This window comes from Sprattus sprattus (assembly GCF_963457725.1).
Source record: "Sprattus sprattus genome assembly, chromosome: 4".
NCBI lineage: Eukaryota > Metazoa > Chordata > Actinopteri > Clupeiformes > Clupeidae > Sprattus > Sprattus sprattus.
The window spans coordinates 21,069,992-21,083,444 of NC_137923.1; the positions used below are offsets into that span (position 1 = coordinate 21,069,992).

At 40.3% G+C, this 13,453-nt stretch overlaps 3 protein-coding genes across 4 annotated transcripts; 1 reads left to right on the plus strand and 2 right to left on the minus strand.

The window, feature by feature from the left end:
- Positions 1–891: 891 nt before the first annotated feature.
- yipf1 (Yip1 domain family, member 1) lies at positions 892–4,571 on the minus strand. Of its 2 annotated transcripts, XM_080837178.1 has the most exons (10): positions 4,502–4,571; positions 3,910–3,948; positions 3,649–3,794; positions 3,477–3,557; positions 3,274–3,361; positions 3,074–3,190; positions 2,753–2,919; positions 2,468–2,650; positions 1,845–1,956; positions 892–1,556 (listed from the first exon to the last, which is right to left on the minus strand). In XM_080837178.1, the coding sequence occupies exons 2-9, from the start codon at positions 3,941–3,943 to the stop codon at positions 1,864–1,866; spliced, it is 909 nt and encodes a 302-aa protein (XP_080693304.1). In that variant the 5' UTR covers positions 3,944–3,948; positions 4,502–4,571; the 3' UTR covers positions 892–1,556; positions 1,845–1,863. The 2 variants fall into 2 exon arrangements, with proteins under 2 accessions (XP_080693304.1, XP_080693303.1); XM_080837177.1 differs by having other exon boundaries at positions 892–1,956.
- A 270-nt stretch (positions 4,572–4,841) lies between these two features.
- lrrc42 (leucine rich repeat containing 42) lies at positions 4,842–6,983 on the plus strand (the record flags this gene model as incomplete). The annotated part of the gene is made up of 7 exons (XM_080836610.1): positions 4,842–5,461; positions 5,588–5,719; positions 5,840–5,961; positions 6,132–6,217; positions 6,324–6,437; positions 6,535–6,613; positions 6,691–6,983. Exons 1-7 carry the CDS (start codon positions 4,998–5,000, stop codon positions 6,981–6,983), a joined length of 1,290 nt encoding a protein of 429 aa, XP_080692736.1. The 5' UTR covers positions 4,842–4,997.
- A 1,780-nt stretch (positions 6,984–8,763) lies between these two features.
- On the minus strand, positions 8,764–13,343 carry LOC308363423 (low-density lipoprotein receptor class A domain-containing protein 1-like; the record flags this gene model as incomplete). The annotated part of the gene is made up of 4 exons (XM_080836233.1): positions 8,764–8,912; positions 9,280–9,408; positions 9,637–9,774; positions 13,301–13,343. The coding sequence occupies 4 exons, from the start codon at positions 13,341–13,343 to the stop codon at positions 8,764–8,766; spliced, it is 459 nt and encodes a 152-aa protein (XP_080692359.1).
- Between the last annotated feature and the right edge of the window lie 110 nt (positions 13,344–13,453).

Genomic DNA, 13,453 nt, shown 5'->3' on the forward strand with positions numbered 1-13,453 from the left:
AGTCTAGATCCAAATACTATTCACCTTTCCCAGTATACAATTCTGCAAGTAAATGGTAAGAAAGTTATCTGCAGCACCGTCTTCAGCATTTGACATTCTTCTTCTGAGGTTGTTAACCAGAGCGCCAGCACAGGTGTAATTCTAAGCTTTGGCTAGGATGACCATTAATTAGTGCGCACCAAAAGTTGACACAGTTTCAAGTGACACGATTTTTCTGTTTTCTTAATTACAAAGGTTATGCGGTCATTGTTACACCATGAAGGTCGTAACGTGTTTAATGGAAATACTTTTGCATTTTAGCCAAGAAAGATATGCCTCACTTTCCATTGCATCTGATCCAGACTGCACAACAAAGCCATCTCACTCCTTCAGCTCAGATTAGTCAGACTGGTGTCTTGAGAACAAACAGCTAAGCTCACTAGGCCCTCTAGATAATGCTGTTACATTCATTCCTTTAAATTTTTAAACCACCCTATAGAAACAAGGGTACTGGGGTACGATTACAGTTTTCAAGACTGGTTTATTTAAAGCGACTTCCCTTACAGTTAATGTATACGTTGTTCCAGTATAGCTTGTCTAATTGTGTAAGTTCTTCCAAAATATCTTGTCTCACTGTATATGTTCCAGTAGATGTTCTCTTACTGTGAACTGAATCCTTGTGGGATCAGATGTTCCTGGGATCAAGCCCTGTCACTGTAGCTATATCTAAAACAGCAACACACTTGCAACTTGCCACTTTTGGTAGGAGAGGTGTCAAAGGAAGTGATGTGTGAAAATACACAAAATTCATACTCACCTCATTAGAGAAGACACCATTAAAAATGCGCTGTCTAGTCAACGTGTTTATACTGTAGCAGAGTAACAAAATCTTTATTAATATTCAAAAAGAAAATGGGAGTAAAAAGTAAATAATTTTTAAAAACTGTACATCTACGTTTTGGCTGATAATTGTTGCATTACAAAGTACCATGGCAGGGGAAAGACTACCCAAATGCCCAGACATTATCAATTACATGTAAGCTCTGGCTTACCATCAGTAGTCAACCTGCTGGAGTTGTACATGACATGGATGTGACCCTTAACCAAACAGTGTCAATTTACCAGCCAGCTATGCAGCCCATACAGATGATTTGCAATGATTTCCAATCAATCACTAGACTAATATGTTTTTACTTCGGCTCACAGTATAGCTACAGTGGCCTCCCCATAAAAGTGTTAATTTATGCCATTCATTCTTTTTAAATGTTATGTCCTGCTCCAGGAATACCTCAAGTTAAACTATCACATAAATATTTTAAAACCCAGCTATATACATAATTACACATCCCAGTGTAAAATGGGTGGTTCAGTAACAATGAACCAGGCTGTGAGTAAGGCAGTTGAGAATTCAGTGTTTGTGCTAGCCATGTCCCCACACAAATGCACAGTCTTATCAGCACTCAAATAATGGCTGAACAGACAAAGCTTAACAAGGACACTGACAGCGTGCATGAAATCCAGACGACAATGACTTCACCACAGCAACCTGATTCTTACTAATAAGGCAACTGGAGAACCTGCAATTAAAGGAGAATAACACTTGCTTTGGAAAGGAGAAATTATGTTGAGGAAGTCTCATCTCAAGTGATTGTATGTCAAGTCACCAAGGCAATTACATATAATCAAGACAAAAGGAAATCATCTAGTGTGATATTAGGTGTCACACAAGCATGAATTCAAACCCTTAAGCATTTAAAGGATGAACCTTGTCTCTTTGGGGAAACGATAGACCTATGAGAGGTTGTGAGTGTACATGCAGCTGAGAAGTCAAGTTTAATCTCCACTGTAACCTCAATACTGTTTACCTTAGACAGAATTTGATATTTAAGTGGTCTTTATAGTTGGTACTGCCTTGATTTCTTCTTTCTGTCCCAAGCTGGAAGTGTTTTCAAACTCTCGTGTGCTGAAGAAATATGCCTGGGGGGGGTGAAGAAATAATATACTGTTTTGTTAATTTCTTTACTGCACACTGATGACCAATTCAAATCAATCTAATCATTGACATCTGATATACACAAGGACATGATAGTAGCACATTAAATCTAGGCAGTGGACAAACTGGACCATCTCCATGCCTGTCAACAATATCGGTCAGTGTTTCCAACTATAACAGTATACCTGTCCTCACGGAAGACTTAATTTGACACCCCTCGAGGCTAATCCTTTCACACACAAGCACGAAGCACCAAAATGCAAGCGTCTTGTGGCCAGAACGAGACAACTGGCTTCAGCGAACTTTGTGATTGAGGTCACTTAAGACAGGCCTTGACATCTAACCTACGTTTAGAAGGAATGAACCTGTATAAAAAATATTTTTAATTGAATAACAAGATGTGTATTTCAGAGAATTGTTGTTACAAACTCAATTAATTCCAAGATTGTTTCTACGTGTGTGTCTACATTTCTTTCTGACAGACAAGATATTTACCTTGCAACCCACTGCTAGAAGTACATGGAGAGCCACAATAGTCACGATTATTGCAATAGCGACTCTGGGGCGGTCATCTCGAATGGCAGGCCAAAAGGTCATTACTAGAACTGATCCAGAGAGACAGAGAGCCGCAACAATGGAAAACCACCTCAACCCTTCACTTGGTATGATCCACAGCACCTGATACACACACAACAGTCAGTCAGTCAGAACAGATGTCACATCCACATATTTGTAGGTTCACTACATATATTTTCCAAAATTTGCTTTCATCATACATACCACAGCTGGTACGTAGATGGATAGAGAATAACCGTAGACACAGACAATCTCCAGGAAGGAGTAGGACACAGAGTTTACAACTTTGCTGTTGCGCCATGTGAGAAACCCCCACAGAGCCAGTGGAACAAGCCAGGCATAGCTATAGATTGCGGTAGCTGCCATGGTAACTGCGTAAAAATGGATGCATTTTATGATCTGCACAAAAAGTAAGCCTATGTTTCAACAGTCTTCAAGAAACAAAGGTATGTGGCAATGTGGTGTGTTAAATGATTTATTTTGGACAAAAAAGTCAAACCCAAAATGGATTTTGGCCACACTTACCTTTTCGAAAGTCAGGTACATATTTAAAATGTGAATTGCCATGGTGCTTCAGGAAGGTGGCTATATTCCCACTTATGGCAATGGCAAACACAAGAGTGGCACAAATCCAGAAGGGTCCTAAGGGCACACAAATCAGCATTTTTCGGCTTTCTGTTTACATAATATGAACCAAAAAATGATGAAGACATTGTTCCACTCACCATAAAGATCAGGATTACTTCGTATGTGTAAGCGGACAAAGTTTTTCCCCCGCCATGGCAGTATTGATCCAAATATTCTATCCTTCACCTAATAACACAAAAGGCACAGTAAGTCTACAAATGAGGCTGTCTAACTGAAAATAAGCTCTCGCTTTACTGGAGCTTGAGGACACTCTTGAACAAGCTCTCATGGAACAGCTTACCTCCTGCGTATCCACATCAAAAAAGGTTTGGTAGTATTCAAATGTCCAGAATGGTGCATTTTTTCTTTCATTGGAGAGTAGCTGAAAGAACACGTTTCAAAGTATTTTTAAAAGGCCTCAGCACAGACACCACATGAGCAGTTTTTAGTGTTTTAATGAGCATTCAACTTACCTCTGCTTTGTCATCATCAGTGTCAAGTTCACCCAGAGCAGTAGGTCCTGTGGCCTTGCTTTGATTTTGAGGCTTCATGGTGCCATCCATGTTTACAGATGTAGAATCTCTGGTACTACTTTGGGGGTCTCCATCCTCGCCAAACTCTAGGAAATGAAAGATCAGACTAGTGGTCAGGTCAGTGAATATGGGGTGCATACAGTCCTCCATCATAGGGATGAATAAATACATTGTACTCTAAGGGTGATCTGAGAAACTCACCTTGAAACTGAAGCAGGAAATCGTTGTTCGCCATTGTTACTAATGGAGAGATGGAAGAGAGGGGCCCTTGAAAGTTAGTCAAATTCTTTACACTTGCACTCGTCGCCCATTTTGATAATATTCATTTTTAAGTCTATTATAGTCGATGCACACAACAAAGATGAATTTAGTTTGATGATGAACAGTTCACGATTAAGTTACTAACTTCCTGCTTGGAAACTAAGAAACAAGATAGAAAGTCGCACTATTACTTTAAATATGTATGTGAATTAATGACACTGTAAAAACACTCATCCCTGACCGTTGATCCTGGTCATATAATGATGACAGCTACCACTAGCAATGTGTGCTTTTATTAATCATGTCTTCCAGGATGTTTGCCAGGAACCAAAAGGCTACGAGGGACGTAGATAGACAACTAAATCAAAGTTTAGCCAAATGTTAGCTAACGTTATGCTAGTAAGCCTAGACAGTTAGCTACTATGAGTTCAAATACCACACAGTACCAGATTATAATCTTACTATAACTCTGTACTGGTTTACTATTCCAGTAATGTCAATAAGACTAGCGTCAACGTTTTGTAAAACTTACCAGTAGACCAACTGTAAGCGCAGCGACTACCAGATAAGAGCTAGCGATATAGACAGTAAACGTTAGCAGCGTACGGCAGCTAACAACAATACACCTCACATCCGATATTTATCTATCAAAATATAGGCTACAAGGGAACACTGTTACTGTTCGCTCGGATAACACGTGGAAGGAAACCGTGATTGTTTTTATTCGCTTTGGTATACTAAACATTTCTGTTTGTTTTTCTATCAGTGGTCTGTATTTGTCATGATGAGTAGCGGGATGATGGATTATTTTCCCAAAAGGACTTTTATAGTGACAGACTGCTCAGGCCTGACGTACATGACAATTAGTTTTATCAAAGTCTGGAACGCGAAGGGAGGGTTTCCAACCATAATTTCGAACTTTTAGTTTCTAAAATAGGGAACGTGTACACCCTCAAACTCATGCAGTCTACAAACTGTTAATGCAATTTTGGATTACCGCAGCACGTTAGCCCATCTCAAAGTTAAACATGTTTTCGAATGATGTTAACGATGATGTACACGAAGGGGCCATTTACGTTCGGGAGAAAGGTGAACTACATTGTGTAAACAATAGGCGTGAGGCTGGACAACCATGTGTAAATAAGAAGCCACCGAGACTTTTTGACAAAGATTTTTCTGTGCGACTATGTATAGACAATATAACGGCTTCTTCTTCTAAGAGGAAAGATCACTTCGTCTTCACATACAACAGTGAAGGGAGCTTGCGATATACTGTAAAATCTTTATTTGACATCTGCTTACTATATATTGCTGACAACGTCCAACACATTGAATCTCTAGTTGGTTTTCCTGAACAAATGGCTGATAGACTATTCGCAGCTGCCGAGGAAAAGCAAAAATTCTCAGATCCAGAGACAGGTCCAAGGGCTCTGCAAGTGTTTTGTGAAGCGTATGGAGATCTTGTGCTAAGGTCATTGTGTTTAAGAAACAGGTAGGCAAGCCATATAGCCATCACTTAATATTGGCCTAATCATCTGTGGAAACTGTCTTGTTTACTTTTGAACCTACCCTGTAATTTGATAGGCTAATAATTGCCCACACTCTTTATATTTTAAAGATTTTCTTTGCTGTCTGAAAAATTGGAGGAAATCAAGACATTTCAAAGTGTCCAGTGCTTAGACCTTCATGGATGCCAGTTGGGAGACAGCCATGGAATCTTTGAACATTTAACATCAGACAGATTGGGCAGGTATTTATTAAACTTTCTACATAGTCTCTAGTCTATAGCTTTGTCTTATGCATTTTTAGTGTTAAAGAAAGGGACTTACTCCAACGGTCTCATTTTCATTATTCGTGTACATTTTTACAGGAGTCTTTCCCAATTGTTTTTGGGGGCAAACAGTCTGTCAGACACCGGCCTTCAGAAACTAACAGCACCTGTCAGAGTGATGAAGAGAGGACTTCAAAACCTTCAACTGCTGGACCTGAGTTGTAAGTAGGATGCAACATTTCCTTTAGTCTCAGGTTCCCCAGTAGGGTGTCAGATTGTATGTTGAAGTCTTTCAGGTGTGTTCAAAGTCTATTCCTCTGTTAGTCTAAATTCAGCTGAGCAGAGAGACACAGCCATTATATCCACATGAAATCTTTTACTTTCTCTATAGACAACCCTATCTCTGAAAGGGCAGTGGGATATTTGGCTTGCTTTCAAAAATTGCGAGGCCTTGATCTGTCAGAAACGCTTAGTAAGGTAAAAAAAAAAAAAAAACAACAACAGAAAAAAACACCTGTCATTTTGCATTCAGTTGAACATTCTTCAAACCATGAATGTTAACATAAGGTATGGTCTTTCTCAGCCTGGAATGTCCTTGAATAAACTCCTATGGAATAAAATGAGACTGGTTCCCTCTGACACCCCAGTGAAAGCCTTTTGTCACTCCTGCTGTAAAACAGAGGGCTGGGCACAGCAGGTAAAACAGATCTACTTTTTCAGAAAATGTATTGATTTTTTATGAAATGAATGATTGACCTTAGATGGTACCTGATGCGTGTGCATATTCTGTTTAGGTGATACACCAATGGGAAGTGAGCGCTGCCCAATTACCAAAGAAAGATATGAAACCAAGGACAAATGCTCTTCGTTTTTGTAAGTGTCATATTCAACTTCAACTGCAGAATGAAGATGATGTAGTTATAGTTATTAACCCCTGGAATCTCTTTTAGATGGAAGGGAGAAGTTTGTCCGAGAGACACTGAATTCAACTCCTGTGGTTTGCAACAAACAAGATGATGTGATCTTGAGGCTGCAATTCTATAGACCTGATCCAAATCTTCAAACACTGCAAGTAGAACTCACTGGAAATACAGACAGTCAAACAGACTTGCCAGCACAGAAAGGCATGAAAAGAAAACTGTCCAAGAAGAATGAGAAAGCAGTTGTGAGCAGCAAGACTGCAAAACGCCAGTCTGTGTCTTCATTCTCTGCTGAAGACTTGGACTTGTTAAATAGTTACTGATCCATCCATAAATTATCGTTTTCTTACCATTACAAGTGGTATAGTTTCAGTGCTTAAAAAAAGTTTTTTATTATTACCAGTGAAAATAACATTAAAACATTACATTTGCATTTGTTTTCCTGTCTTGTCATAATTCATATGAAAATGTCTTTAACATGCTTCAAATAAGTTCTTTGAACATAATTTTTTTTTCAGAGCAAACGTTAAGTTAAAAAATGAATTTAAGTGCTCAAACTTCATTGAAAGAAAACGGGCAACAAAAAGACAAATAATAAAAAAGAAAAAATACATTTCGTATGTTGCTGTATACGCTCTAGATAAATATTCTACATGTACAAAAGCAATGCGTATATTTACTTTTACTGTTACACTGAGGGCCTGATTTACTAATATGCGAGCGCTTCTTAATCTGCGTTCGCAAATTAACGCACGGTGTTTTAGCGCATTTTAGTTGGTATTTATCAAACCAGATCGCGCTGGGCAATCTGTGTTTACTCCGCCCTATAGAGGGCCTGATTTACTAACATTGCGACCGCTGCTTAAACTGCGTTCGCACATTAACGCACGGTGTTTTTCCGTATTTTCCGTGGTATTTATTTAGGAAGAGAAAATGAAGCTACAGCAAGTGGAGATTGATATATTGGTTCACGTTCGCTCAATCACTGAACCTGATTCAATGTGTGCGCTGCTATAATGTTGTTCTGCCCGCCATCACCTACAGCAAGATGTTTAAAAGAACACGATTATAAAGAATATGCTATTGGTGGCATTAATGCATAAACTGTCTATTATAACAATATAGATGTGCACATGGCGAGATTAATAATTTCTACAAGGGACATGGGTTCACTACAATATATATGGACGTGGGTGCAATCAATGGTTCATATTATGTTCGGAAAGTTTGCGATTTCAAAAAAAGTCCTGTTTGATGTCTAAAATTTCGGCTGTGGCAGTGGGGAAATGTATTGACCAGTGCGCCATAGCAATGCTTCGAGTACCTGTGTGAATATTTGTGAAGGCTGAGATATATCAACTGCTGATACTATAACTGTTTGAAATGATCCGGTGCCAATATTTGCAATGTTTACCAACTGATTGAATGGAATGTGATCTCCGGTTGGAGGGTTAGATGTCATCTCTGATCTGGTTCAGTAATTTAAGTATTGCGTGGCTGGTTAACCTGTACCGTCTAATGATTTGTGGTTCATTTGACTGAAAATGTGTTATGCGAGTTGAAAAAATTATTTCTGTGCGCTGTCTCTGTCTTCTTTCTTCGCCTTTTCTCTTATCACTGCTGACATATCAACGTTTTCAGACTCAATGAAATTGCGCTTGGTTAAGACGTGCTTTTATGAGGCGGAGAATTAGCCTGCAAATTGGAGACGTGCGCTCCACAGGCAGTTTAGTAAATACCACGCATGACATCATTAGGCGCACTTACCTTGTCTCCACCCATGTAAATTGCGCCTCACGCCTACGTTACCACCCACCTCCAAGTTACCTCCCCTGTTCACACCCACAGGCGTTAATATGCGCTGCGGCCCATTAGTAAATACCGTTTTATGTTTACGACCGCTATTTTACGCCAGAAATGGGCGCAATCCTGTTAGTAAATCAGGCCCTGAGTGTTTTAAACCCATCTATTATTTACCTTGTAAAGTGCTGTAGGTGCTTGACAATGTGTTACTACTCAGATGTTCCACAAATACTCCTATGTAATGTAACATCAGACTTCCGAGACAATATTTCCTCTTTGCGTAGGGTTATGTAAGGGTTACTAGCCACCTGAGCATACATACTCATCTGACCAGTCAAAGCAGTGCTGCCTGCCGTCTTGACATAGTGAGTGAGGGATACACAAACAGTATTGGAATTCGACTGGGGTGCACGTCCACCATTGCGATCCACACGGAGGGCAGTCTGCATCTAAGAAACATGCACATATTGGTATGGCACAAAACGCACAGTAAAATATGGTCATGGTGGATGTTTTTCATTCACTGGAAAAGCCATTTGATGTGTTAAATGGTGCAGTTAGTGACCCTCTTATTTAATGGTCTCCCAAAAGTCCCACCTACTGTAGACCTACACTGTCTTGGATTTGACATGTGATTGACAGGAGGGATCATGTGCTGATTGGTTAGATCTTAGACATCATACTTTGTTTATATATCCCTCTCGTCACATACACACTGCATTGGCAGCTTCAGAAATGAGAGGAGAATTCCATTAAATATTATAAAAAGACCCTACCTCTAAGGTAGATGTGATGCATATGGGATTTTATACTCACAGATGCCTATCTCATCTGAGCAGTCCCCACAGTCGTTTATCTTGTTGCACTTTTTATCTACAAAAATCCAGAACCGAGAGTTTCCACACCAAAACACAAGGTTGCTCGGGAGGTTGTTGGGCAGATCACCTGAAACACACATGGACTTATATAATATAATAATAGGTGTCTGCCTATAGGTAATCAGTGTGAGGTCCTTTCAAAAGTCTCAAAGTTTATTTTATAAAAATCTGAATAGTCATTAATAACTATTTGAATTTAACAGGGACTAGGTTTAGATCTATCTGCCAGTGCAGATTTAGATCAAAGGCAAAGACTGCTTCAGAGAAGACAGATACTAAAAGTTTTAGACGTAACTGCAAATTTGTCTGCTCTCGTCTGCTCCACTTGGGCAGTTATGAACCCCATCACAGAGGGCTGAGGGGGGCAGACAGGTGACTCGGTCATCACAGAGAAAGCCTGATCCATTCTGAGGGGTCCTGCACTCACGATTAACTGAAAGCAATGTTCAGGACAAAACAATGAATACAAAAATATATAGCACAGAAGTCTCAGTCCAAGAGCACTTTATTCTATGTGTGATGTACAACGTTTTTCCTGTTCATTTATCATTCCACCTCTTCATGCATCTTCTCACCCATTTAAAACAAATGTAACCTTTGATTTAGTCATGGTCTCTGTTAGGCTCAGTTAGTGTGATTTTTTCAGAGATCGAAATATCGTTCTAAGTGGTCTTGAATGCAGCATTATAGACACTATGTGAAATATCATGCCTCTGCCACCAGAATGGTGTCTAAAAACACACTCTGGGGCGGCAGCTCTGTTTGGCTCAGTGTAAACAAGGAGAGCTGGCATAATGAGTCATAATAAGTCTTTTGAATGCCAATATAGAGGGACATCTGTTTAAAAGAAGCTTATGACTCTCTCTTACCTTCATTTCTTTCTCAGTAATCATGACTGAACTCATTCTGCTGGGAGCATTTTGTTTTCGCTCAGGAGATAGCAGTGTGTGTGTGTGTGTGTGTGTGTGTGTGTGTGTGTGTGTGTGAGTGTGTGTGTGTGTGTGTGAGTGTGTGTGTGAGAGAGAGAGAGCAGCAGGCAATAAGTCATCTTGATAAAGACAGAAAGCAAGAGTGCTCCCAAATAGTTTGTTTATGAGATAAGGGACTCATATATGCAGGGGAGAGAGACATGCAGACAGACGGCTGGATAGACAGAACAGTAATCCTATATATGTCTAGGAATTTAAGAAATAAATGTTGTTGGCTAGTGTTTATGTCTTGGCATATATGCATGTGAATGTGTGTGTGTGTGTGTGTGTGTGTGTGTGTGTGTGTGTGTGTGTGTGTGTGTGTGTGTGTGTGTGTGTGTGTGTGTGTGTGTGTGTGTGTGTTCTTGTTCTGGAGAAGAGATGTCTCTTCATTATTTTTCGAAAGGCATTGATAGTCTTCTCAAGAATACAACTTTTCAGTTTATACATAATGAAAATCAGTTCACAGAACCCTCCATTCATAAATCGCAACATTCAATTTCAGTCAACGTTTCATCACATTTGTGCCCAGGTAAAGTAAATAGAGTAAATGGACCAATTTTTTTAAATGTGGGGTATGTACTTGTGTGTAGTTTACTTTGACATGCAGTTAGTCCACATCGGACAGATCTGAATGACTAGAAGCATCTCACCGGGAGGCTGTTTGGGGATGCCAAAGACCAAGGCAACGGTGACTCCTGTGGCAGTCAGAGCCAGGCCAGTCAACACCAGTGTAGACACACAGAGGGCTCTCCTGCTGCAACAGCTACAGCCACAGCACTCACCACAGCAGTCTAAAGGGAATTTAAAAACACTAAGGGCCTGATTTACTAACAGGATTGCGCCCATTTCTGGCGTAAATAGCGGTCGTAAACATAAAACGGTATTTACTAAGGGGCCGCAGCGCATATTAACACCTGTGGGTGTGAACAGGGGAGGTAACGTGGAGGTGGGTGGTAACGTAGGCGTGAGGCGCAATTTACATGGGCGGAGACAAGGTAAGTGCGCCTAAAGGTGCTCACATGCTTGTCCGATCGTGCTCTCCGATCTCACGAGGCACGCCCTTAAACGCCCTCCTTGAAGTGGGACCACACCTTTGAGCACCTCGGAGAGCCATCCGAGGGTGTCGGATGGCCTCTGGAGCACCGCTTGAATTTTCTCACTATCCGATCCGAGCTGTCCGACACCCCTGGCTAAAATGACGTTTCCTGTTTCGTTCCCTATATGACAGCACCTCCGTTTTTAAAAAATCGCTGAGAGATCGCTGGGGGCTGGAGGTCCAGGAGTGCATTAGAAGTTGGAGGAAGATCAGGGACAAGTTTGTAAAAATGAAAAAAACTATGAAGGGCACCAGCGGCGATGCAGGAGTTTATAGTTTGTTGTTGATGATGTAATGGCCTTGTAACATCATAATAAACCGTTGGTAATCTCCACAGCCCCTCGTAGAACCATGCAGGTAGAGGTGAGTCTTTATGATGTCATGCGTGGTATTTACTAAACTGCCTGTCGAGCGCACGTCTTCAATTTGCAGTTTAATTCTCCGCCTCATAAAAGCACGTCTTAACCAGGAAGCGCATTTCGACTGAGTCTGAATACGTTGATATGGCAGCAGTAATAAGAGCAAGGCGAAGACATAGACAGAGGCAGCGCACAGAAATAATTTTTTCAACTCGTATAACACTTTTTCAATTAAGCGAACCAGAAATCATTAGACGGTACAGGTTAACCAGCCACGCAATACTTCAATTACTGGACCAGATCAGAGACGACATCTAACCCTCCAACCGGAGATCACATTCCATTCAATCAGTTGGTAAACATTGCAAATATTGGCACCGGATCATTTCAAACAGTTATAGTATCAGCAGTTGATATATCTCAGCCTTCACAAATATTTACAGGTACTCGAAGCATTGCTATGGCACACTGGTCAATACATTTCCCCACTGCCACAGCTGAAATTATAGATATCAAACAGGACTTTTTTGAAATCGCAAACTTTCCGAACGTAATATGAACCATTGATTGCACCCACGTCCATATATATTGTAGTGAACCCATGTCCTTGTAGAAATAATTAATCTCGCCATGTACACATCTATATTGTTATAATAGACAGTTTATGCATTAATGCCACCAATAGCATATTCTTTATAATCGTGTTCTTTTAAACATCTTGCTGTCGATGGCGGGCAGAACAACAATATAGCAGCACATTGAATCAGGTTCAGTGATTGAGCGAACGTGAACCAATATATAACCAATTCGCTGAAGCTTCATTTTCTCTTCCTAAATAAATACCACGGAAAATGCGGAAAAACACCGTGCGTTAATGTGCGAACGCAGTTTAAGCAGCGGTCGCAATGTTAGTAAATCAGGCCCTATACTATATAGGGCGGAGTAAACACAGTGTGCCCAGCGCAGATCTGGTTTGATAAATACCAAGTAAAATGCGCAAAAACACCGTGCGTTAATTTGCGAACGCAGATTAAGAAGCGCTCGCATATTAGTAAATCAGGCCCTAAGACTGTTGTCATAAGCTATTTTTTTCCTTCAAATTTTTCTTTTGACTAGCAATGGCTAGTTTTTTGCATAGTTGTTGAAAGAGCTCTACATGTCATATTCTTTATATAATTAATAGATAGTAGCTGTTTTCACTTTCATTCCTCTCATATACAACGTAAGTGAATTGGTCTGAATCTTACCTTCCTCAAGCGCTTCAGTAGGTCTAAACGACCGGTGATCTTCAGGTCTCTGGAGATAAGATAGGAGGAAATGCTGCACCCATTCACCTTAACAAATGTTTCTACAGAAGTTATACTATCAACATTATCAAAAAGGGTAGGTTATATCATGCCAGTATCTTACCTTGGGATAAGTCCGATTGGATTTCATTTTTCATTTGTCAGAGAAGGGTGATCAGAAACATGACTAAGGAGTATCTTTTCAGTCATCAGTATGATCGTCTAAGTTGTGATTCCATATGGTCACCTGGTAACCTGGTAATCAGTCCCGCCAGTGCGGTGTCAGACATGCCCACAGAGAGAAAAGTAAACAAAGTGTGATTCCCTTATAAATGAGAAGCCCCTTGATAAGACAGGAGGTTATGGAGATCACTGTTAGGAAGACTGTAGGCAAAATACT

What these genes read in the sequence shown, in the direction of transcription:
- yipf1 (XM_080837178.1), bottom strand. Translation starts at nt 3,943, where the DNA reads ATGGCGAACAACGATTTCCTGCTTCAGTTTCAAG. An exon ending in TTGATGTGGATACGCAGGAG is followed by an intron (nt 3,362 to 3,476) that starts GTAAGCTGTTCC and finishes TTGTGTTATTAG; the next exon opens with GTGAAGGATAGAATATTTGG. An exon ending in TTCTAGCAGTGGGTTGCAAG is followed by an intron (nt 1,957 to 2,467) that starts GTAAATATCTTG and finishes CACCCCCCCCAG; the next exon opens with GCATATTTCTTCAGCACACG.